The 25,281-nt window shown below is 42.7% G+C and overlaps 4 protein-coding genes across 4 annotated transcripts; all 4 read right to left on the bottom strand.

The window, feature by feature from the left end:
* Positions 1 to 5,430: 5,430 nt before the first annotated feature.
* LOC125113797 (keratin, high-sulfur matrix protein, B2A-like) lies at positions 5,431 to 6,245 on the bottom strand. Its single transcript, XM_047756747.1, has one exon. It carries the CDS (start codon positions 6,194 to 6,196, stop codon positions 5,654 to 5,656), a length of 543 nt encoding a protein of 180 aa, XP_047612703.1. The 5' UTR covers positions 6,197 to 6,245; the 3' UTR covers positions 5,431 to 5,653.
* Positions 6,246 to 9,219: 2,974 nt separating this feature from the next.
* LOC125113801 (keratin, high-sulfur matrix protein, B2A-like) lies at positions 9,220 to 10,070 on the bottom strand. The gene has a single exon (XM_047756750.1). It carries the CDS (start codon positions 10,031 to 10,033, stop codon positions 9,563 to 9,565), a length of 471 nt encoding a protein of 156 aa, XP_047612706.1. The 5' UTR covers positions 10,034 to 10,070; the 3' UTR covers positions 9,220 to 9,562.
* A 7,301-nt stretch (positions 10,071 to 17,371) lies between these two features.
* On the bottom strand, positions 17,372 to 18,355 carry LOC125113799 (keratin, high-sulfur matrix protein, B2D-like). Its single transcript, XM_047756748.1, has one exon. The coding sequence runs from the start codon at positions 18,310 to 18,312 to the stop codon at positions 17,800 to 17,802; it is 513 nt and encodes a 170-aa protein (XP_047612704.1). The 5' UTR covers positions 18,313 to 18,355; the 3' UTR covers positions 17,372 to 17,799.
* Positions 18,356 to 23,391: 5,036 nt separating this feature from the next.
* On the bottom strand, positions 23,392 to 23,898 carry LOC125113800 (keratin, high-sulfur matrix protein, B2D-like). Its single transcript, XM_047756749.1, has one exon. It carries the CDS (start codon positions 23,887 to 23,889, stop codon positions 23,392 to 23,394), a length of 498 nt encoding a protein of 165 aa, XP_047612705.1. The 5' UTR covers positions 23,890 to 23,898.
* Positions 23,899 to 25,281: the final 1,383 nt, after the last annotated feature.

Below are 25,281 nucleotides of genomic sequence, written 5' to 3'. Positions count from 1 at the left end.
TTCCAACCCTAAAACCCCTATGGGACAAGGACTGATATAGGTAATTGAGCAAGGCCAATGGGAGAAAACCACATCTTTCTGGGCCCCAGGTTGGTACCCCCCATCTTTAGGGAATAAAAACCCCTAAAGGACAATAGAGAAGAGGGGCTCTTCTCCCACCTCCCAGCCTGTCCTGGGAGCTCTTTGCTGGTCTTTAATAAAGACTTTGCTTGCTGGCTGCCTGTGTGTTCGTGGAGTTCATTCTTAGACCGCCATGAACAAGAACCCGGAATCCGGTACCATCTTTCCGGTAGCATTACCTCCAGAATTTCCTGTTGTCTTCTTTTTCTTGCTGATAAGAACACTTAATATCTATCCCTTCAGCAATATAGGTGAAGGTGATTCAAAGATATGCCAGTTATATAATAAATAAGTCTTTGGGATCCACAGCCTAAGGAGCATGGTCAATACTAGTGTCATAACTTCATATGGGGGCACTTGGTCCCTAGACTTATTGTGGTGATCATTTCAAAATTAATGCAAATGTCAAGTCATTATGTAGCACACATGAAACTATCATAATATTGTATATCACTATATTGCAGTAAAAATAATAAAATAAAAAATAATTTAAAATATAGATAATGAATGGACCCCCTCAGACATCTAATAAGCATTGTATGTAGCATTGTATAAGCATTAATTACTTCCTTCACCTCTCTTCACACAAATTTTTTGTCTTTTTAGGGCTGCACCTGTGGGATGTGGAGGTTCCCAGGCTAGGGGGTCGAATCAGAGCTGCAGTCACTGCCTACACCACAGCCACAGCAACGCCAGATCCTTAACTCACTGAGTGAGGCCAGGGATCAAACATGCATCTCCATGGATACTAGTTAGGTTTGTTAACCACTGAGCCATGACGGGAACTCCCATACAAAACTATTTAAATATAAAATGAGGGCTAAGGCTCCAACTCTCACATGGCTGTCATAAGCCTTAGTTAATGGGTGGGCCCATGTCCCCTCCAGGGCCAGTTGCAGGGCCAAGGGGTTTCCAGGACCGGTGTCAGCTCTCTGGTGGTCTGGTAAGTCCCTGGGGCTAGGAGGCTGGAGGGAGGACTCTAAAAGGCCATTGCCAGTGCCTGTGTCCTAGAGATAGGACCAGTTTCCCAAAACAGGTGCTTTCAGAGCCTATGTCCCCAGGGAGAGTCCCAGTTGCCTCCTGCCTCTCTGGGAGGCTCTCCAAGAGCAGCTAGTCCCTTTGAACCAGGCTCCTTTCAAGTTGCTGCCTCTGCGCTGAGACTCGGCGTGTGCGAAGTTTTGTGTGCACCCTTTCGGAGCAGGGTCTCTGTTTCCCACAGCCCTCTGGCTTACCCGTTGGTGAGCCGTTTAGCTTCCAAGCCAGACGTGTTGTGGGCTTGTCTTCGTCGTGTAGGACCCCCTGGCTGGGGAGTGCAATGTGGGTCTCAGACCCTTTGCTTCTTGGGGAAAAATTCTGAGTTGTGATTATCCTTCCATTGTGGGTCACTTTATCTGGGGAGTTTGGATCTTGACTATCCTGCATCTCTGCCCCTCCTAGCCATCTGATTGTCCCTTTGCATAACTTTAGTTGTGGGAAATCTTTTCTACTAGTCTTCAGGTCTTTCTAGATTGCTGCTCTGTAAATCATTGTAATTTTGGTGTGCCCCTTGGCGGTGTGTGTGTGTGTGTGTGAGCTCAGGGTCTAGTATCTTGGCCACACTTTGCAGCCACCAGTTTTATTGGTGAATCAGAGTGACATTTTGGATCTCTAGGAATGAGTGTAAACTTGGTGTCTAATTATCCTTGTGGCAGGCAGAATTTTGACCCCATGACCTCTAAGCCTTTGTTTTACACTCACGAATATGTTATTTTATAGTTCAAAAGGAACTTCACAGACATAATTAAGGCAACTAAGCAGTCGACTTTAAAATATGAACGGTGTCCTGGAATACCCAAATGGGTTGAGAAGAGAGTAACTTAACCGGATCAAAGGAGGAACTTATCTAAAGCCTATAGCTACCAAAATAGGGATCTTTAAATCGGCTGAACCTCCCCCACACTTTCCTTTGCTATTTTTTTTTTTTAATTTCATTCTCTATGAGTTTTGGAGTCAGACAGAACTGGGTTCAGATTTTAGGTTTTTGTTTTGTTTTGTTTTACTTATAAGAATATGTGACTAAAAAAAAAAAAAAGAATATGTGACTTAGGCAAGTTATGTAGCTCCATTTAGATTTACTTTCCTCATCTACAAGCCAGGATAACATGTCTATTTCATGGGACTGATGTTAAGTGTTAAATGAAATAAAGTTCACATGAAGTATATTTAGCAGATGGTACCACGTGCCGTATTACATAAGGTCACCTTGCTTCCCATCTTTCTCCCTCATGTGTATCTTCCCCATCATCCTTCTTCCTCATTTTCTTTTTTGCCTCTTGTCTCTGGTCTTTTTCATTGTGTCTTTTTTCTGTCTTTTCTCTATTTTGTTCTTTTCTTTTTCATTTTTATTACCTTAACCTTTCCCCCTCATACTTTCTCCTATCTTTTTTGTTATCCATCTACTCATGTTACGGCCAATGAACCTCAATAAAAAAATCTTGCACTCTTGCCTTAGTGCTTGTAATTGATGGTCTTTTGCCATAAATCAATTGTTTATATATCTCAAGCCTTCTTATGTGTCCTATAGAAGAAGATGCCATTTTGAGAATTTATTGCAGACTATTGCTTAAGTAAAAGAGCTAGGAATGTTCTTGGTCTCCAGTTTTGGAAAAGCCATTAAATATTGGCTTGATCAAAGGACCTATGTTCACAGGCAGGCAGTTAAGCTTAGAGGCTCAACTAAGTCAGGATCAGTGGCTTGCATTTCCTTGACTGGTCAAGGAAACTTGGCTGTGAGAATCTGGTGACAGTGGAGAGGAAAGGATCTAATCCAGGAGCCTACAAGTGACAGAAACCTGTGAGATCCTTAGAAAGCTCGGCCTGGAGAATAAAATATCAGGAAAAAACTTAACTGAAGAGGTAAAAGACCTATGCTCTGAAAACTATAAAACACTGATGAAGGAAACTGAAGATGATACAAAGAAATGGAAAGATAACCCATGCGCTTGTGTTGGAAGAATGAATATTGTCAAAATGGCCATATTACCCAAAGAAATCTATAGACTTAATGCAACCCCTATCAAAATATCTATAACATTTTTTCACAGAACTAGAAAAATAATCCTAAAATTTATGTAGACTCACAAAAGACCCTGAATTGCTAAGGCAATCTTGAGAAAAAGGAAGAAAGCTGGAGCTACCATCCTATACTACAAACCTACAATAATCAAAACATGGTACTGACGTAAAAACAAACACATTGACTAATGGAACAGAATAGGGAGCCCAGAAACAAACCTGTGGACCTATGGTCAGTTAATTGACAACAAAGGAGGAGAATACACAAAGGCAAAAAGACAGTTTATTCAGTAAGTGATGCTGCTAAAACAGTACAGCTACGGAAAAAGAATTAACTCAGAACATTCTCTAACACAGTGTACAAAAATCAACTCCAAATGGATTAAAGGCCTCAATGGAAGACTGAAAACCATAAAACTTCTAGAAGAGAACATAGGCAGAACACTCTTTGACATAGATCATAGCAATATTTTTTTTTTTGATCTATCTCCTAAGGCAAAAGAAAGCAAGCAAGCAGGAGTAACAAATAATTAATTAAGCCTTAAAGTTTATGCACAGCAAAGCAAACTGTTGACAAAATGCCAAGACAACCTACTGAGTGGGAGAAAATATTTGCAAATGATGTAAACAACAAGGTATTTAACTCACTCTTTTCCTTCCTTTTAGAATGACCTTCAGGGCCCACTTCAAAGATTACCTCCCTCATGAAGCCTTCCCCGGTGCTTCCACCAGCATAGCCCCTGCTGGTCCCAAAGTGATCTCTTCCTTTTTGAAATCCTGTTTCCGGCCCTTCTGTTTTCTTTGATGTCTACATAACCAAGATATTACCTTCTACATGGCCATCCAAACTCCTCCCCAATTTCTGAGAGTTCCTGAGGCGTCACTTTCTTAGAGGTTCCCCCTCTCTCTGTCTCCCGGCTTTCTCCACATTCCTCTGAATCATGAAACCCAGACATGAAACTCAGCTCCTTCACTGGTTTCCACAAGCAATTTGACCTAACGACAAGGAATCTGTGAGTTTGGTAGCTTAACGGCGAAGGATAAAAGCGTCATGTTCATAACTTCCTGAACAGATCTCTCCTCTCTTTGTTTTTTCTTCTCAGTCCCTTTATGGCATAAAAATAGTCCCCTCTTTGTCTTATGTGTAATTCTTTCACATCCTTCTCTGAGGCTTGGAGGTTGCCAGCATGCTTGTCCCATGTGGCTGAACCTATTGAAAGTTCACTCTCAGACCATAAAGGTCACACAAGCATCTATCCCTAAGATGGGGGAGTTTTCTTCTATTAACTGCCAGGGGACTGTAATTTATCTTATCACATTGTATGTAGCTGTTTTCATACATAAGTCTTTTTTCTTTCTGGAGAGTAAGGTCCTCAAGGATAAGAATTAATTATTATTATTATTTTTATTACTTTTGCTTTTTAGGGCCACATTTGTGGCACATGGAAGGTCCCAGTCTAGGGGTTGATTTGAAGCTGCAGCTGCTTGCCTATGCCACGGCCACAGCAACGGAGGATCTGAGCCACATCTGCAACCTACACCACAGTTCACGGCAATGCCAGATCCCTAGCCTACTGAACGAAGCTAGGAATTGAATCCATGTCCTCATGGATACTAGTCAGATTCTTAACCACTGAGCCACAATGGGAGCTCCCAAGAATGAATTCTTCATCGTTCTGATTTCCATCGTTTCTGCTTCAGAAGTTGTGGCCAATAATTTTTTACTAAAGAAATGAATGAGTGAATGGCTACACTCTATCTGGCTTCAGTTTCTTTTAAAAAGAAGCAAATGTATTGCTTTCAAGTAGGCATCCTTGCCTGGAAATTAACCCATTTTTCTGTACAAGTGGAAACAAAGACCATAGTTTTTTTGCCCAGTATAAACCATTTATTAAGAAATGACAGAAGACACTGTGTCACAGATTATAATTGAAATAGCCAACAGGCAGGATCATTATGCCACCCCCACCCACCCAAAAAAGGGACCTGAAATCAGGTGGTGAAATATCGAAAAGTCTAGGTTCCGTCTTAGAGGCTGAGTGTTGGGTGAAGAGCTTCCATTCTTGCTGGTGACACCTTCACACTTGGCTGTACTCTGGTGGCTTGGATGCTGGAAAACGTTTCAGGTCAACAGAAGCTAAAACTAGATTGTGAAGCATGGAAAAAGAGGCTGCGGACAGTTCATAAAGATAAGTTCCATAATATGTTGGTAATTTTCAACCTTGCATGAAAATCAGAAATAGTATATCCAAAGCAATTTACTGGTCAGCAGGTGAGTCTGCAGCATTTCTGTGTCCACAGTGGAGAGTCAAGATATTCATTGCAGAGTGGAATCAAAGAGAACTCATGCACTTGGTAGCTCCCATAACAAAAACCAAAACGGAAGTCTAAGAATTTGTTAGTGTTCCTTAGGTGGTTAAGGGAATAAATTGTTCAGAGATACTGCATCCTGGGCAACTGAAAATGAGCAACCTGGTTTTTAGCAGGTGGGCTCACAGCAGGTGGGCTCAGAGCACGGGCAGCAGCAGGCTGGCAGGCAGCAGGACTGCCCACAGTAGGAGGGGCGGCAGCAGGACGCCTGGGCGTGGTACAGCTGGCAGCAGGTGGGGGGCGTGCAGCTCACCACGCAGCAAGGTGGCAGGACGGTGCCCTCCACGCGGCAGTCAGGGCGGCACCACCTGATGCGGTAGCTCTGAGCTCCACTGCTACCCTCCTGGCCAGAGCCAATGCCACCGCCAATGCCACTGCCAATCTCACAGCCACTGGTCTGGCAGCAGCTGGTCTGGACGCAGGTTGGCTGGCAGCAGCTGGTCTGGACGCAGGGTGGCTGACAGCAGCTGGTCTGGACGCAGGGTGGCGGGCAGCAGCTGGTCTGGATGCAGGGTGGCTGGCAGCAGCTGGTCTGGCTACAGGTTGACGGGCAGCAGCTAGTCTGGGAGCAGCTTGGCTGGCAGCAGCTGGAGCCACAGGTCCCACCGGTGGAGCAGATGGGAAATCCACAGAAGCTCGTGGAACAGCACATGGTGTCAGGAGCTGGGCTGAGAGTTGAGTTGCTTGGAGGAATTTTGGTGCTGACTTCTGTGGTCGGGCCTTTTATATATCTGGGCCAACTGCTATTTATAAAATTCTTAGCCTGTCTTCCTTGTTTTTGTTTAAATTTATTCCATAGTGGTCCCCTGATTGGCTTACACTGAAATGGTTATGATACATTATGAGCAGCACTTTAGAAATTACTTCGTTTTATAGTTTCACTTGGGTTCCATGTGTGGGTCTTTTGCCCTTTGGAGTAAGTGTGTGGTTTCCCAGGTTCAAAGAGTCCTCCCATTTTAGTCCACGTCAACACCCTTGTTTTGTAGAGTTATTTATTCCCCATGATACTCTGTCCAATCTCTAGGCTGAGAGTAATTATGCTCCTATTTTTAACTATTATTCTTTTCTTCTGGATATATAGACTGAATTCTCTCCAATTTAGGATATTAGGACATCCACGGAATTGAAAGAAAACCTTTGGTCATGTATAATTAAAAGCTTCCAACTCGTTAATTCTTTTTAAAAATTCTTTTTAAATTTATTTTTTAATTAATTAATTTATTTTTTGCTTTTTAGGGCCCCACCTGCGGCATATGGAGGTTCCCAGGCTAGGGGTGGAATCGGAGCTGTTGCCGCCGGCCTAAGCCACAGCCATAGCCACGCAGGATCCTAGCCGAGTCTGTGACCTACACCATAGCTCATGGCAATGCCGGGTCCTTAATCCACTGAGCGAGGCCAGGGATGGAACCCGCAGCTTCATGCTTCCTAGTTGGGTTCGTTAACCACGGAGCCACGACAGGAACTCCTGCAACTCGTTTATTCTAACAGCAAATCAAATTACCGTCACCGTTCTTTTGATTTCAACCAAATTGAAATATGTCAATATTATTTCGTGTACTAGGCCAGAAATATTTTCTGGTGAACAAAATGATGTATACGTAAAAGTAACTAGCACAGGGAGTTACTGTTGTAGCTCAGCAGGTTAAGAGCCTGACATAGTGTCCATGAGGATGCAGGTTCCATCCCTGGTCTTGCTCGGTGGATTAAGGATCCAGTGTTGCCATAAGCTGTGGTGTAGGTCGCAGATGTTGCTTTGATCTCATATTGTTGTGTCTGTGGCTGTGGCTGTGGCATGGGCCTCAGCTGTAGCTCCAATGTGACCTCTAGCCTGGGAACGTCTATGGGCTGCAAATGCGGCCCTAAAAATAAAATAAAGTAAAATTAAATTAAATTAAAAAGTAACTTGCACAGAGCTTAGCTTCTGATAGAACCTTAGTAAATATTTATTGATTCTGATTTTGAATGGGTGGAGTAAAAGGCGTGATTCATGGCTGCCTGTACCACTAGTAAATGATGAAATAGAACCTTCAACCTGTAGCTCCTCTCATGAAGGAGTCCTATTGTTGTCAAAAGAGGATAGGAAATGCTGAAAAAATTTTACATTTAAGAGTCCAACTAAGGCTCAGGAAAAACAAATCTACAAGCTATGACAGTTAGAAGAATGCAGTGCCATCTGCTTTATTCTTCTCTGAAATGCACAGAGAAGAAATGTGTGATCTATCCTAGCTACGGACTGAATGAGAGGGGTAAGGACTGGGTGCTTGTAAATATCTCAGAAAACATTTTTCTGAAGGTGTCCTAGGTTTTACCCTATTGTATTGTGTATATTGTTCTCAAATACTTAATGAAGAATTTGAACCATTCAATGGTCAACTGTATTTTGTGGTCTAGATCTGTGTTAACTTATTAAGAGAACATTTTTTCAAAGTGGGTTGTAAATTACATAGCTGTTTCATATTTCTTTTTTTTTTTTTTTGTCTTTTTGCCATTTCTTGGGCCACTCCTGCGGCATATGGAGGTTCCCAGGCTAGGGGTCTAATCAGAGCTGTAGCCGCCAGCCTACGCCAGAGACACAGCAACGCAGGATCTGAGCCACGTCTGCAACCTACACCACAGCTCACGGCAACGCCGGATCGTTAACCCACTGAGCAAGGGCAGGGACCGAACCCGCAACCTCGTGGTTCCTAGTCGGATTCGTTAACCACTGTGCCACGACGGGAACTCCAGCTGTTTCAGATTTCTAAGGCACATGTCTGACGAACAGTGATGGTGGAATTCACTGGGTGTCGTCACAGCTATTTGTCCTACTCTCATTTAGACCATAGGTACACCGTCTAAATACTGATACATGTTAGGAGTTGAAGCTTGGCCAGCAATCTGGGCATCAGTGGGGAGAATATAATCGGCGCGAGTATAGAAATGAAACCTAAATGCTCTTGGAAAATAGGTAGTAACCAATAGCTAGCATCTGGTAAATATTTTAAAATCTAGTTAGTAGATATTACAATTTTTGTAGATATGGGGTGTGAGTGAAGGAGAATATCTGTGATAACTGGAAGGAGATTAAAAATTGTGGAAGTTCATCTAGGTGGAAATCCCATAGCTTTGATCAACCTGAACATTTTAGGTAGAAGTGGCTTTATTTATTTATTTATTTATTTATTTATTTATTTATTCATTCATTTTTTTGCCTTTTTTAAGGCCACACCCATGGCATTAGGAGGGTCCCAGGCTAGAGGTTGAGTTGGAGCTGCCAGCCTACGCCACAACACCAGATCCAAGCCATGTCTGCAACCTACATCACAGCTCACGGCCATGCTGGATCCTTAACCCACTGGGGCCAGGGATTGAATCCACCACCTCATGGTTACTAGTCGGATTCGTTTCCGAGGTCCTACAAGGAGAACTCCAGAAGTGGCTTTATTGATTTAGCCCTGAGCATAATAGATGAGGTCAGGTTGGTATTTGAATAACTATAAAGTTGATTTAATACGTGGAACATTTTATTAACTGATGGACTCAAGCGTGTAATTTGTATTTCATCTTTCTGGTTTAAACTTCATGTTTACGCCTTCGTATTATTATCAAAATGCAAATTCGCTCTTCCTGAAGTCCAGCTAAAGGTGGACAAGCTTGAAGGTAGAAAGAAGAAAATAACGCTGTTTGCTTTGCATATTTAAGTATTTTATTTGAAATTAACAAAGGCTATTCGAGGTGAAGGCAGGTCTGAAAATATGTGGGGATCAAGAGTTGGAGGGAAGGGGGAACCAGAGATGCCACTGAAGTGAACTACTCCACCCTTGTACCCTGCTCCAGCAAGGCAGGATATCCATTCACCATGATGCATATTTTCAGTGTGCTAATTCAGAACCTCCAAGAGGGTCCTAAGACTTCATTTCTGTGTACCTTAGAAACATCATGACACTTAGCATCCAAATAAAACGGAGCATTTCTTCCGAGATCAACACAGTTCTGCTCTGCTTCCCCTTTCCTTCTTAAGTAATCAGCCATCTGGCTTTTAACAGGTGGGCTCAGAGCACGGACCGCAGCAGGCTGGCAGGCAGCAGGACTGCCCACAGTAGGAGGGGCGGCAGCAGGACGCCTGGGCGTGGTACAGCTGGCAGCAGGTGGGGGGCGTGCAGCTCACCACGCAGCAAGGTGGCAGGACGGTGCCCTCCACGCGGCAGTCAGGGCGGCACCACCTGATGCGGTAGCTCTGAGCTCCACTGCTACCCTCCTGGCCAGAGCCAATGCCACCGCCAATGCCACTGCCAATCTCACAGCCACTGGTCTGGCAGCAGCTGGTCTGGACGCAGGTTGGCTGGCAGCAGCTGGTCTGGACGCAGGGTGGCTGACAGCAGCTGGTCTGGCTACAGGGTGGCTGGCAGCAGCTAGTCTGGGAGCAGCTTGGCTGGCAGCAGCTGGAGCCACAGGTCCCACCGGTGGAGCAGATGGGAAATCCACAGAAGCTGGTTGAACAGCAGGCCATGGTATCAGGAGTTGGGCTGAGAGTTGTGTTGTTAGGAGAAGTTTCTGAGTTTCTGCTGTAGCTTCTACATCTGGCCTTTTATATATTCTGGAGAACTGTGTATTTCCCCAACAGTGAGCATTTTTTCCTGGATACCATTGCAAAGTCAGTCTCCCATTGGCTAATTCCTGAGTTGTTTAGAAAGTTATAAATAGCATTCATAATAGCCTGCTTTGGTCATTGTTCAATTAACTCTCCTTTTGTTTCTTCTTTGCCCTTTGGATCAAGCGAAGGTTCATTATGGAAGCCAACCACAGCCGCACTCTTTATGCAGGTCACATGACAGGCTAGACTTGGGCCAACCATTGCCCTTACTTGCTTTGTCATGAATGTCCTTCTATAACCTTTAGGCAGAGTTTACCTAAACTGAGCATTCTCTTCCTAGTGGTCACTCCATGGTTTCATAAACAATTTGTCCAGACTTGGTATGACTACCATTCGTGTCATTGAAACATGAGCTAGCACCTGATTGATCGTCAAAAGAAATATGCCTTTCTGTGTTGTCTGTGCAATTTACAGATTCCTCAGAGCACTGAGTATTTTTGCCCTTAGTCATCAATGTCCATATTCCCAATGAAACCCTTAATGACTTTTGCTTGTAGATTGTTTTCTGATCCTATTAAATTAAAAATATGTTAGTAATGATGCACATTTTAATAACACACATTTAAATAAGTTAAATTTAACTTCTTTAACATTAAAATATGTATTCTAATAAGTCAAACAGTTAATAGGCATACAAAGAAAAGCTAATGTTCTTCCTCCCTTTTCCAAAACATACACATTCCTTCCAAAACTAGTACTTTAGGGATAATCAATAGGAACAGTTTGGGTGCCCCTTCTTTGAATAGTTCTCCCTGCCATTGCAAACATAAACCAGTGCATGTATACGTATATGATCTAGCTTAGTCAAGTTGGGGTCTCCTCTACCTATTTGGTTTTTTTTTTAACCGTTAATTGTAATAAAATACCCTTAATGTAATTTACCATCTTAACCATTTTAAGTGTACAATTCACTAGTGTTAAGCATATTCACATTGACGTGCAGTCTTCAGAGTTTTTTCCTCTCAAAACTGATATTCTACATCCATTACGCAACTTTCCCGTTCTCCCCTCCCCAAGCTCTTGGCAATCATCCTTCTATTTTTTGTCTTGATGAATTTGACCGGTCTAAGTACCTCATATAAGTCCAATCGTATGGTATTTATCATTTTGTGACTGGCTTATTTCACTTAGCTTAATACCCTCAAGATACATCCATATCATAGAATACGACAGCGTTTCCTTCTTTTTTTAGGGCTAAATAATATTCCATTGTATGTATATTCCACAATTTGTTTATCCATTCATCCATCAATGACACTTGGGTTGCTTCCACCTTTTAGCTACTTTTCTTTTTCTTTTTAGGGCCGCATTGGCAGCATATGGAAGTTCCCAGGCCAGGGGTCAAGTCGGAGCTGCAGCTGCAGGTCTATGCCACAACCATAGCAATACCTTATCTGAGTGTCATCTGTGACCTATGACACAGTTTGTGACTTACACCACAACTTGTGGCAACGCTAGATCCTTAACTCACTGACTGAGACCAGGGATCAAACCACAACTTCCTGGATACTAGTCAGATTACTAACCTGCTGAGCCACATCAGAAACTCCACATTTTAGCTGTTGTAATCAATGCTGCCAGGAACATGGGTGTGCAAACATCTCTTCAAATCATGCTCTCAATTCTTTGGGGTCTATGTCTAGACGTAGAATAGAAGTATGGTATGTTTTTGATTTTTTGAGTAACTGCCATATTGTTTCCCATAATGAGTATATTATTTTATACCCCACCAGCAATGTACAAGGGTTCCAAACACTTTTTGGGTTTTTTGAGAGTTGCCATTCAAGTGTATATGAGGTGGAAGGTTAGTGTGATTTGGGTTTGTATTTTCCTAATGGCCAGTGATACTGAGCATCTTTTCATGTTTTTTGGCCTATGTATATCTTCTTTGAAGATATGTCCATTCATGTCCTTTGCCCAATTTTTAATTGTTTTGTTGTTGTGCTTATTGAGTTGCAAGAATTCTTTATATATTCTGGGATATGAATCCCTTATCAGATATATGAGATTACCTTTCATTTTGTTAATTGTATCTTTTGATGCATAAAAGTTTTAAATTTTGATATAGTTCATTTATCTGTTAAACTTTTGTTGCCTGTTCGTTTTGTCATATCCAAGAAGTCATTACTAAATCCAATATTATAAAGCTTTTTCTCTATGTTTTCTTTTAAGGGCTTTATAGTTCTAGGTTTTATATTTAAGTCTTTGACCTATTCTGAGTTAATTTTTGTAGACATTTTAAGATAAGAGTCCAAATTCATTCTTTCGCATGTGGGTATCCAGTCTTCCCAATACCTATTTGTTGAAAAAAGTGTCTTCTCATGTAGAATGGTCTTGGCACCTTTGTTGAAAATCTTTGGACCATATATATGTAAGGGTTATTTCTAGGCTCTCTATTCTATTCCATTTGTCTATATATCTGCCTTTATTTCAGTACCATGCTGTTTTAATTACTATAATTTTGTAGTACAGTTTGAAACCAGGAAGTGTGATGCCTCCAGCTTTGTTCTTCTTTCTCAAGATTGCTTTGCATATTCAGGGTGTTTCGTGGTTCCATACAAATTTTAGGATTGTTTGTTCTATCTCTGTGAAAAATGCCATTAAAAATTTAAGAGGATTGCATTGAATCTGTATGTTGCTTTGGTAAGTATGGACTACTATGGACATTTTTAACAATAGTAATTCTTCCAACCATGAGCATGAAATACCTGCCTTTTATTTGTGTCTTCGTTTTCTTTCAGTGTACAGATCTTTCACCTCCTTGGTTAACTTTATTTATGAGTATTTCGTTCTTTTTTGATGCTATTGTAAATGGGATTGTTTCTTTAATTTCTCTCCTGAGAGATTGTTGTTAGTGTATAAAATGCAGCTAATTTTATATATTGATTTTATATACTGTAACTATAATAAATTTGTTGATTAGTTGTATCTTTTTTTTTTGGTGGAGTCTAGGGCTTTCTAAATATACTATCATGTCATTTGCAAATAGAGACCATTTTACATCTTTCTTATTTGAGTGTCTTTTATTTCTTTTTATTGTCTAGTTGCTCTGGCTAGGACTTCCAGTGCTGTGATAAATAGAACAGGTGAAAGTGGGTGTCCTTCCCTTGTTCCTGATCTAGAGGAAAAGTTTCAGTCTTTCACTGCTGAGTTAACATTCGTGTGGGCTTTTCATATATAGCTTTTATTATGCTGAAGTCGTTTCCTTCTAGTCCTAGTTTGTTGAGTTGTTTTTTTTTTTTTTTAAAAATCATGAAAGAGTGTTGAATTCTGGCAAATGCTTTTTCTGCATCTGTTGAGATAACCAAGTGTCCCCTCCTGCCTTCTTGCTGTTATATGATGTATTACATTGATTGGTTTTTGTGGGTTACACCATTCTTGCATTCTAGGATAAAATCCCATTTGGTCATGGTGTATAATCCTTTTCAACTTGCTGTTGAATTCTGTTTGACAGTATTTCATTGAGAATTTTCGTAGTCATCAGGGATATTGCTCTGTAATTTTGCTTTATTGTCAGGTCTTTATCTGGCTTTGATATTAGAGTAAATCTGGCTTTGTAGAATGAGTTTGAAAGATGGCTTTCATCTTCGATGTTTTGGCAAAGGAGGATTGATGCTTAATTTTTTTTTTTTTAATGTTTGCTAGAAGTCACCAGTGAAGCCTTCTGGGACCAGGATTCTCTTGTCGAAAAGTTTTATTACTGATTCCATCTCCTTGTTAGCTAGAGATATGTTCAGATTTTCTCTTTCTTCATGACTCAGTTTCAATAGGTTGTGTGTTTCTAGGAATTGATCCATGTCATCTAGGCTATTCAATTTGTCAGTCTATCCTATGCATAATTACTCATTCTTTTAAATAGCTATGTAATATTCCAGAGTATGATCATACCACACTTTTTTCAATCATCCCCCATTGATAAACCCTCAACTATTTTTAGTTTGTTGTACCTTTGGATTTAAGAAAATCATGGAGCGTTCCTGTTGTGGCTCAGTGGGTCAAGAACCCAACTAGTATCCATGAGGATGCGGGTTCGATTCCTGGACTTGCTCAGTGGGTTAAAGGATCTGATGTTGTGTAAGCTGTGGCATAGATCATGGACAAGGCTTGGATCTGTTGTTGCGGTGGCTGTGGCATGAGCCAACGGCTATGGCTCTGATTTGACCCCTAGTCTGGGAACCTCCATATGCTGTGGGTGCAGCCCTTTAAAAACCCCACAAACAAACAAAAAAAGAAAATCATAGAATTTTAAGCCGAAAGGGACTTTAAATGGGTCCAGCTTTAGGAGATTGTGAATAGTCATATGATGTAGGGGACTGAGCTCTTAACTGAGGGCTAATGGGGTTAATTAAATTAAATGGGCTTCTCAAACTGGTTCTTACTATGAAGTGACTATATGATCTCAGAAAAGCCACTTAATCCCTTCTGAGCATTTGTTCATTCATCTGTAAAATGAGATGACATCTCAGGCACCTGTAGGGCTAAAATTCTGTAGCTGTCCTGCCAGATCATTCATTCCTTAAGGGTGGAATCTACTTATGTCTGGTTTCACCTTGATAGCCTACATAGTGCCTTCCGGGCCATCTGGCATGTAGATAGGTTCTCGGTAAATGCTTGGTAAATGAAAGAGGGAATGAATGATTAGCTGCGTATGGTGACAATGGACAGCCAAATGTGCATTTTACCAAAGTCACTTGTAATTTTATTCTTTTTTCATTTTTAAAAGTTATATTGAAGCCTAGTTGTGATTTCTGCTGTGCAACAAACCGATTCAGTTATACATGTACATACATCCCATGTACATACATCCATTCTCTTTCAGATTCTTTTCCCACATAGATTATCGTAGAATATTGGGTAGAGTTCTCTGTGCTGTATATACAGCGTGTCCCTGTTGGCTAATCATTCCGTATACCTCAGTGTGCACAAGCCAATCTCAAACCCCCGGTCCATCCCCTCCCCCTCAACCTGTTCCCTTTGGTAACCCTACGTTTTTCAAAAAGTCCGTGAGTCTGTTTCTGTTCTGCAAATAAGTTCATTTGTATCCTTTTTTAAAGAGTCCACATATAAATGAAATGTCTTTCACTGTCTAACTTCACCTAGTCTAATAATCTCTAGGTCCACCATGTTGCTGGAAATGGCTTTATTTCATTCTTCTCCATGGCTGAGTAATATTCCATTGTATACATGTACCACATCTCCTTTAGCCCTTCCTCTGTAGATGGGCTTCCATGTCTTGGCTATTTTAAATAATGCTGCAATGAACATTGGGGTGCATGTATCTTTTCAAATTACAGTTTTCTCTGGAGAGCTGTTCGGGGGGGGGGGGATGGCTGGATCATATGATAGTTCTATTTTTAGTTTTTTGAGGACCCTCCATACTGTTTTCCATAATTACTGTACCAATTTACATTCTCACCAACAGTGTAAGAGGGTTCCACTTGTCATTTTATTTTATGGTTTTTTTTTTTTTCCTCAACAAGAGCCCTTAGGTAGGGATACCTAAAAGCGTCAGTAGTTAAAATCAAAGGAGTAAGAGGCTAGTTCGTGTTTCTATTCTTTTTTTTTTTTTTTTTGGCTTTTGTCATTTTTTAGGGCTGCACCCGTGACAAGGGGTCGAATCAGCTCTGTCGGCCTACACCACAGCTACATCGACGCCGAGCCGTGTCTGTGACCCACGCCACAGCTCATTGCAACGCAGGATCCTTAACACACTGAGCGAGGCTAATTTCTTGATTTTCATTAACCTTTGAACGAATAAAGCATTATAATGGTAACCATGTATATTATTAATAAAAAAAGAATACTTTGCCATCTTCTTCAGCTCAAAGTCCAAGGAACTAGGCATTGATTTTGATCCTGTTCCCCCCAAATCACCACATTTATGAAGCATTCCCTGATAGTTGTGTTTAAGTGTATATGAATGTATTACATATGTGCATTATATACAAATGCATGTATAGGTATAATAAATATATGTGTATTTCTGTTAAGTGAACATTTTTATGACAAAGTATTTAAGTTTATTCTAAAAATAGAACAAAATACTTATTTATTTATTTTTGCTGCGAAGTGCAGCAGTTCCCAGACCGGGGATCTGGGAACCTGAGCTGCAACGATGAGAGCTCTAAGCCCTAAGCACTGGACCACTAGGGAATTCCCAGAACAAAATATTTATTATTCTCACTTCCCGTTTAGAAACTAGGGGAACATTTTTTGGGTGGGGTATAAAAACCTCCTCCTAGAGGTTTCCCCAACCTAGAGTTTACTTACTTTACTCCGTGAGATGACATGTAAAGGAGTGTGATTTATTAGTATAATTAATCGCCGTTACGGAGTTCCCCTTGTGGCGCAGCTGAAATGAATCCGACTGGTAACCATGAGGTTGCAAGTTTGATCCCTGGCCTTGCTCAGTGGGTTAAGGATCGGGCGTTGCTGTGAGCTCTGGTGTAGGTCGCAGACTCAGCTTGGATCCTGCATTGCTGTGGCTGTGGTGTGGGCTGGCAGATTTGCCCCCTAGCCTGGGAACCTCCATAATGCTGTGGGTGTGGCCATAAAAAAAAAAGACAAAAACAAATACACACACACGAATAATAATCTCTGAAGATCGTGTGAAAGAGTGTATTTCACTTACAGACTTGAAGAGATAAATCACATTCTGCTCTAGATTCAGAAGGTCCTGACCTTCCTGAGTTTCTGGATGTGAAAACATCGTGTGAGGCCAGGATATGATAATAAAGCCTGTACCATTTTTTTCCTTCTTTTTAGGCCCTCACCTGTGGCATATGGAAGTACCCTGGGGCAGGGGTCGAATCAGAGCTGCAGCTGCAGGCCTATGCACAGCCACAGCAACACCGGATCTGAGCCACATCTGCGACCTACCCTGGCAGCCTGCGGCAATGCTGGATTCTCAAACCACTGAGCAAGGCCAGGGATCCAACCTGCATCTTCATGGACACTATGTCAGGTTCTTAACTTGCTGAGCTGCAGTGGGAACTCCGAGCCTGTACCATTTTTAAGGCCTTTGTAAACCACCTTGGCTGTACATTTTTATGGGATCAATTGCCCCTGGATTGAATATTTGCTAACATGGTATAAGCAGAGCCAAGTGGGATATCAAAGCCGAATTAGAATCTTTCGTGTGACTTTCTCTGAAATATACATCATGAACACACTCAGTGAAGAAAAAGAGATATATTTGCTGTACCAGATATATAATTTATTAGACCTTGGTATACTAGTCCCCTTTCACAGAAAGTGCAAGTTGCAGGACTGTAGAGTTTAGGAGGTGAAATCATCTGAGAAGGACAGATGGTTCTTCATCAGTCTTGGCAGCATTGAGATGGAGATAAGAGGCTTGCTGGAGGCCAAACCCAAGGCCAACTGGTCTTCCCATTTCTGGGGTCAAATTGATATTTCAGCAGCCTCAGCATAGAGATCAAGATCCTTCTAGCGTCGAATGGACTCAGATAGGTCTGTGAGGTCCAAATATTTGGTAACCCTTCAAAAGAAGTCGAATGAAAGTTTAAGAACGTGGTGGTGGTTCGGGGGTGGTTGAGGAGATAATTTCTTCGTGGATTGAGTTGGAAGTTGAAATTTCAAGTTGAAAATCTGCCACCTGGTTTTTAGCAGGTGGGCTCACAGCAGGTGGGCTCAGAGCACGGGCAGCAGCAGGCTGGCAGGCAGCAGGACTGCCCACAGTAGGAGGGGCGGCAGCAGGAGGCCTGGGCGTGGTGCAGCTGGCAGCAGGTGGGGGACGTGCAGCTCACCACGCAGCAAGGTGGCAGGACGGTGCCCTCCACACGGCAGTCAGGGCGGCACCACCTGATGCGGTAGCTCTGAGCTCCACTGCTACCCTCCTGGCCAGAGCCAATGCCACTGCCAATGCCACTGCCGATCTCACAGCCACTGGTCTGGCAGCAGCTGGTCTGGACACAGGTTGGCTGGCAGCAGCTGGTCTGGACGCAGGGTGGCGGGCAGCAGCTGGTCTGGACGCAGGGTGGCTGGCAGCAGCTGGTCTGGCTACAGGTTGACGGGCAGCAGCTAGTCTGGGAGCAGCTTGGCTGGCAGCAGCTGGAGCCACAGGTCCCACCGGTGGAACAGATGGGAAATCCACAGAAGCTCGTGGAACAGCACATGGTGTCAGGAGCTGGGCTGAGAGTTGAGTTGCTTGGAGAAATTTTTGGGTTTTGACGGTGACTTCCACGTTGGGCCTTTTATAAGTCTGGACCCTCCTGCTGTTTACATAATGCTTAGCATCCTTTCCTTGTTTGTTTTAAAATGACTTATCCCTGAATGGTAATTGGCCTGTCCCTGTGTTGTTTGTTCAACCTCCAAAAGCTTTTAAAAGTTAATTTTATTTGGTCTTTGGGTAGGATTCTTCACCATAGTCAAATAGTCATCCGCTTTCATTGGGTACACAACCCCTAATTCTATATGTTTGTTAAAATTTTCTCATTGCCCAAAGAAGAATTGACGAATGCTTCACCTTTGAGTGTCAGCATTACTCAATGTTGACCCTTATAATTGAGCGCTTGGGTCTCACAGGCCGGTTTGCTTCCTAGCTAGGCGGCCTCTCGTGTTAAAGGCTCTCCATTCTCTGCTTTTCTCCTCTTGGCCTTGACTGTGAGGCTGGTCAGGCAGGGGTCCTCTCTTGAGGGCTCAGACACAGGTGGATGACTTGCTCCTGATAATCTTTTGGGAGCACTTCTAATGCACCCCAATGGTTCTGAGATTTTTCACTTATCAATTCACTTCACTATCACAGCAATTCTGTAGGAGAGGTGTCATTGCCATTCCCATGATCCATGTGAGAAAACCGAGCCACAAACAGACACAAACAGGGTGTCCAAAGTCACACCCACAAGTCTGAACCTGCTTCTGGAACCCACACCATCGGACTGCAGACTAAACCCTTTTATCCACTCTAGTCCCTTCCTTCTTTTCCAGGTAAGCAATTGTTGGAAGGACAATCAACAGGTGAAAGAAAGCGGTGCCCACTTTGCCCACTTTTTTAGACTTTTTTTTAGAGTGAAGGGAAGACAGGCAGAACTTAGGGTGAGTAATAACACTGTTGGGTAGCGATTTTTTTTTAAACTGCCTACAAGCGCACTTCAAAGACATCTCAAGTCCTAAAAATAGTTACCCTCCTCGACGTATGACTTCATCTATGCTTTGATCTTAGGCTCTTCTATAGATTTAAATTTAAATATTCTTTTTTTTTGGGGGGGGGGGGCTTTTGTCTTTTTAGGGCCATACCTGCAGCATATGGAGGTTCTCAGGCTAGGGGTCGAATCAGAGCTACAGCTGCCACCCTCCAGCAGAGCTACAGCAACGCCAGACCCAAGTCGCGTCTGCGACCTATACCACAGCTCACGGCAACGCTGGATCCTTAAGCCACTGAGGGAGGCCAGGGATCGAACCTGCAACCTCTTGGTTCCTAGTCGGATTTGTTAACCACTGAACCATGATGGGAACTCCAGATTTAAATATTCTTAACTGCAGAAAAATCACACTCTTAGTGTATTTGTACCAGAGTAGGTGGCATACTATAGGACATTAGAGCTTCAGTGAGTAGTTTCTTGCAGAGGTTAGAAAGCAGTCCAATTAGCTGGAGAATTTACATAATTTCAGTGAGGCAGCCGATGAAGGTGAAGATGCAGGTTTGATTTAGGTACAATGAAAGGTGACCCGGTCTCCATGGAGTATGGATTCTTGCAGGGAACAGAAGTCAAAATGCCACTTGTGGGGTTTAAACCAGAACCCCAAGTGTTCGTTGCACCTTTCCAGGAACGACCAGCTTTGAGCTGAGATCATAACTCTTTCTAAGTCTGAATTAAGCCTTTTTGAATCCCACATCCGATTTGGTACGTTTCTTTGTGAATGTATTGCTGCTTCTCCTTAAACAAATCTGTAACACAGATGCTTTGATTAGCTACTTTTCCCACCTTGGAAGTTTGAAATATGTGGATCTGTCATTATTATGATCTCGGCAGCGATTTAATTCAGAGCAAAATTCAGCAGACGTTTTATGCTAAACGGATTTTTCTCCCCATAAAAAGTTCAAATGTTTGAGGAGTTGAAATGCATATTGATTAGGGCACTGGAGATAATAGTCTGTCTATCAGATTTCCATTTTTTAGTTTGCCTTTCCACTGTGGCACTGTGTGTGACATCTCCCTCAGGGCAAAATTTACCTCAATTTTCATGTTTCTGGTCTTTAGTTGCCCTTAGAGAATTATGAAGAGTAAGGTATAACCCACTGTGGCTCAGCAGGCTACAGACCCCACCAGTATCCATGAGGAGGCCGGTTCGATCCCTGGTCTCACTCAGTGTATTAAGGATCTGGCATTGCTGTGGCTGTGGTGTAGGCAGCAGCTGTGGCTCCCATTGAACCCCTAGCCTGGGAACTTCCACAGACTGCAGGTGTGGCCCTAAAGAGCAACAAAACAAAACCCAAGAGTAAGGTATATTTGGGTTTTCCAGAGAAGCCTAAGTGCTGGGATCTATCTATTTATCTTCCTAGCTATTATCTTCCTTCTTTCCTTTCCTTTCCAATAAAATTAAATTAAAAGATAAAGTGTACAACGGAGTGGCATTTAGGGCATTCACAGTGTCGTGCAACTACCACATCTCTCTCCAGTTGCCAAACTTTTTCATCGCCCCAGAAGAACATCTAACAATTTAAAAAAAAATTTTTCATGAACAAGCCATTTATTGAAGCCATTCTCTATGAGTCAGTTCCTCCAGAAACGCTCTCTGAAACCCAGGGTGGGGGTCCCCAGACTGTGCTCCAGTAATGGCCCTCCTGTCTCTGTCATTGTACTGTGTTCGTGTTCGTTAAAACAGGTGGTACCTACTGAGCAAACACTCGATAAGACCCTGTACCACACGTCTTTCACCTGTCATCTCATTTAATCCTCAACATCTAACAGCTTTAAGAATCTTTCTTCTTCTTCCCTACCTCCAGCCATTGATTCACCACTTTGATTTTATAACCACAGATTTCATCCATTAGAATGGAAGCTCCATTAAGTGTCTGTTATTTCATCCTTGCCTCTTTCTAGAATGCTGTCTGGAGAGTCAGTAAGAAGGCGGAGAGTGGATGCCAACATCATGTCCATTTACATACCCAGCCTTGTAATGGACATGTATTTTCTACGTCGCAATTCATAAGAGAATTGTGCAGGTATTATAAAAACATCAAAAGAGTAGTAGAGATTCCCTTTCTTGATTTTTCTTTTTCTTTTGGCTTTTTAGGGCCGCACCCAGGGCGTATGGAAGTTCCCAGGGTAGGGGTAGAATCGGAGCCACAGCTGCCGGTCTACACCGCAACCACAGCAATACGGGATCCTAGCCACATCTGCCACTTATACCACAGCTCACCACAATTCTGGATCCTGAACCCACTGAGCGAGGCCAGGGATCAAACCTGCATCCTCCTGGATACTAGTTGGGCTTGTTACCACTGAGCCACGATGGGCCCCGCTTCCCTCATTTTCAAAATATATTTTGAGCAACCTTAGCATTACCAACGAATGTGGGCAGGTAATAACCAGTGGAACCTGACAGCATATTCGCTGGTGATGCTAATGTTAGTTGCTAAGAAAGGCAGAGAGGATTCCATGGTGAAATCATTTGGGGAGTGACGGTTATAGAATTCCTTTATTACAGGACGTCTCAGTCCCCTTTCTATTCCAATGTGCTGCATAAACCTCCAAGATGGTGACAGAGTTCCCATCGTGGCTCAGGGGTTAACGAATCTGACTAGAACCATGAGGTTGTGGGTTCGATCCCTGGCCTTGATCAGTGGGTTAAGGATCCGGCATTGCCGTGAGCTGTGGTGTGGGTTGTAGACGCAGCTTGGATCCCAAGTTGCTGTGGCTGTGGTGTAGGCTGGCGGCTACATCTCTGATTCGACCCCTAGCCTGGGAACCTCCATATGCCGAGGGTGAGACCCTGGAAAAAGGCAAAAAAAGAAAAAAAGATGGTGCCAGTGCATACAGCATTGTTGGAGCATCGAATATTTTCTCCCCTTTGGGCATCTGAAGGGACTGATTGTCGGTGTGCCACCTCTTTAGAAAATGATCTGTGCCTGGAAGGACACTGCAAGTAATAAAACTCAACTCTCTCACTTTCCAGGTTAGAAACGAGTGTCCAGGCAGGGGCAGGGACTTGCCCAGGAATTCATGGATTTCGGGTTACAAAGTGGGGACCAGAACTCAGATGCCTTTGTACCTTATTTTTTTTCTATGGCCACACCCATGGTATATGGAGGTTTGCAAGCTAGGGGTCGAATCGGGACTGTAGCCAGCCTACAACTGGAGCCACAGCAACGCCAGATCCAAGCCACATCTGTGACCTACACCACAGCTCAGGCAACGCCGGATCCCCGACCCACCGAGCGAGGCCAAGGGGTCAAACTTGCGTCCTCATGGATACTAGTCAGATTCATTTCTGCTGAGCCACAATGGGAACTCCTGCACCTTATGTTAATAACTGTCTTTCCAATTATGTATTACCCTTTTATACCCTTGATGGCTGAAAGAATTGTCTGCCGAGTCATGTATGAATGAACTAAATAGATTTGGCAACAGCTCAAGAAGCTAAATGACATACAATTCCTTTCCGTAAACAGTCTTCTGGAACCCCTGACCCATCAATTTCCGTGTGTGAGGATTTAGGGAAATAGTTTCTAAATAGTGATGTATTCTTTTCATCACATATATGGCTGCAGAATATTGGACTATTTAATGACAAAACAAAGTAAACTGCCTTTTAAAGGCCACTATTTAAAGCCCAACAGTAAAGAAAAACCATAGTGCTGTGCCACATTTATTGGCATTTTGAAAAATCCTAGTACCCCAGTATCGGTAAAAAATACCAAAGGAAAGAAAGCTGCAACAATGACTTCATCTCTGAAGAATGAAAAGTTTTATTAAATCCAAAACCAATGAGCTGTTGAAATATTCCCGATGATAATTACAGTAAAGTATTAAGACATCTCTTTTCACATGGTAGGACTTCTATTGATATCCAGGTCTATGAAATATTTTTGATCTCTTATAAATCAATATCCATCTTAGGGAAATATCATAGCCATGTGACACAAGGTTGCAGGCTGGGTTATGGCTGTTAGAGCTCAGAAGTGTGTTGGGTCTCTGCACTGGCTAATACTGAAGGGCCGATTTGCTCAAGATTCTAGGCAGAAGAGGTTTTTAGCAGGTGGGCTCAGAGCACGGGCAGCAGCAGGCTGGCAGGCAGCAGGACTGCCCACAGTAGGAGGGGCGGCAGCAGGAGGCCTGGGCGTGGTACAGCTGGCAGCAGGTGGGGGGCGTGCAGCTCACCACGCAGCAAGGTGGCAGGACGGTGCCCTCCACGCGGCAGTCAGGGCGGCACCACCTGATGCGGTAGCTCTGAGCTCCACTGCTACCCTCCTGGCCAGAGCCAATGCCACTGCCAATGCCACTGCCGATCTCACAGCCACTGGTCTGGCAGCAGCTGGTCTGGACACAGGTTGGCTGGCAGCAGCTGGTCTGGACGCAGGGTGGCTGACAGCAGCTGGTCTGGACGCAGGGTGGCTGGCAGCAGCTGGTCTGGCTACAGGTTGACGGGCAGCAGCTAGTCTGGGAGCAGCTTGGCTGGCAGCAGCTGGAGCCACAGGTCCCACCGGTGGAGCAGATGGGAAATCCACAGAAGCTCGTGGAACAGCACATGGTGTCAGGAGCTGGGCTGAGAGTTGGGGTGCTTGCAGACGTTTCTGATTGAGATCTGCTTGTTCCACTCGGGCCTTTTATAGGCCTTGGCCAGTTCCTGTGTTTGTGACAGACAGCATTTTTATCTCCTTACTCTTTAAACAAGCTTTTCCAGGACCCTCTGATTGATCAAATACTGTGTTATTTTAAATATATTTCCAAATTGGTTTTTCCTTATTGCTCAACTAATACTCACCAAATGTGTTTGCCTTGGTGGAAATAGTTATGTTTTGTTTTCAAACAATGCTGTAATTTCTCAAGCCTCAGCCTCTGTTTTGTGCTTATGATCACATCACTTGTCACTCATTAGACAATGTGACTTAGGGGTCATATTCACCTAACTAACTCCTAGTCTCCAGGATAAAATTATGAACCATGAATTTTCCTTCATGTAAATCTATCTCTCCGTTTTTTTAGATCATTAAGATTACAGTTTCTACAATCAGCCAGATAGAAACTCTGATAAACTCTGCATTCATAGGAGTTCATAGATCTTTCCGGAAATTGGATCGTTCCAATTTCTATGCTCTCTCTTGCACTTCACACATTCAGACATGATAAATGAAGAAACATTTATCACTGAGGAGGGTATATGAAACAAAATCTGTTCCATTCCAATTTACTGTGGATATTTTGTTAGCACAAATTTAAAAGAAGAGCTAAAATTCATATCCAGAAATTAGGGAAAAATCATAAGAAATTTTAAGTATAACTGACATTTCTTATGAAGGATAAAAAGACACTGCTGTATGAATTATCTGGACATTTATTTCTTAAAGGTGGGATTCTTTTTCTTTTTTCTTTTTCTTTTTTTTTTTTGGTCACGCCCAAAGCATGTGGAAGTTCCCAGGCGAAAGATCGAACCCAAGCCACAGCAATGACAATGCTGGGTCCTTAATTCCTAAGCCACCAGGGAACTCCTCATTTTCAATTTATGTCATTTTATGTAACTACAACTTATTTCCTATGAAAGAATGATACTAGACCAAAGATCATGACAACTGAATTTATGGAGGGGAACCAATCAAAGAAAAAGTAGGAATTATGAAATACCTTTTCCAATCATAGTCTTATAGGTAGGTTAGGGAATGGAGGAGCAAATATAATTCAATAAGCATAAGTACAAAGATATTAAGATAAATTTCAACAAAATAAAAATTGAAACAATTCCTGGTGGTTGTTAAAGGAAAGAAGGTGATTTTCGTGCAGAAGTTTAGGGTTATGTGGGAGAAAATGAAAAAAGTGGTGGCCATGAGAAAACATTATTACTACTTGTGTAGGTTTATTCTTGCCTTCCAAGCATAAATAGAAGTTCATAGTTAGCTTTTATGAGGTAGAGGGATTGGTTTGGAC

This window comes from Phacochoerus africanus, chromosome 14 (assembly GCF_016906955.1).
Source record: "Phacochoerus africanus isolate WHEZ1 chromosome 14, ROS_Pafr_v1, whole genome shotgun sequence".
Lineage (NCBI taxonomy): Eukaryota > Metazoa > Chordata > Mammalia > Artiodactyla > Suidae > Phacochoerus > Phacochoerus africanus.
Note: the sequence above shows the minus strand (reverse complement) of the source record. Positions and strands in the feature narration are given on the sequence as shown.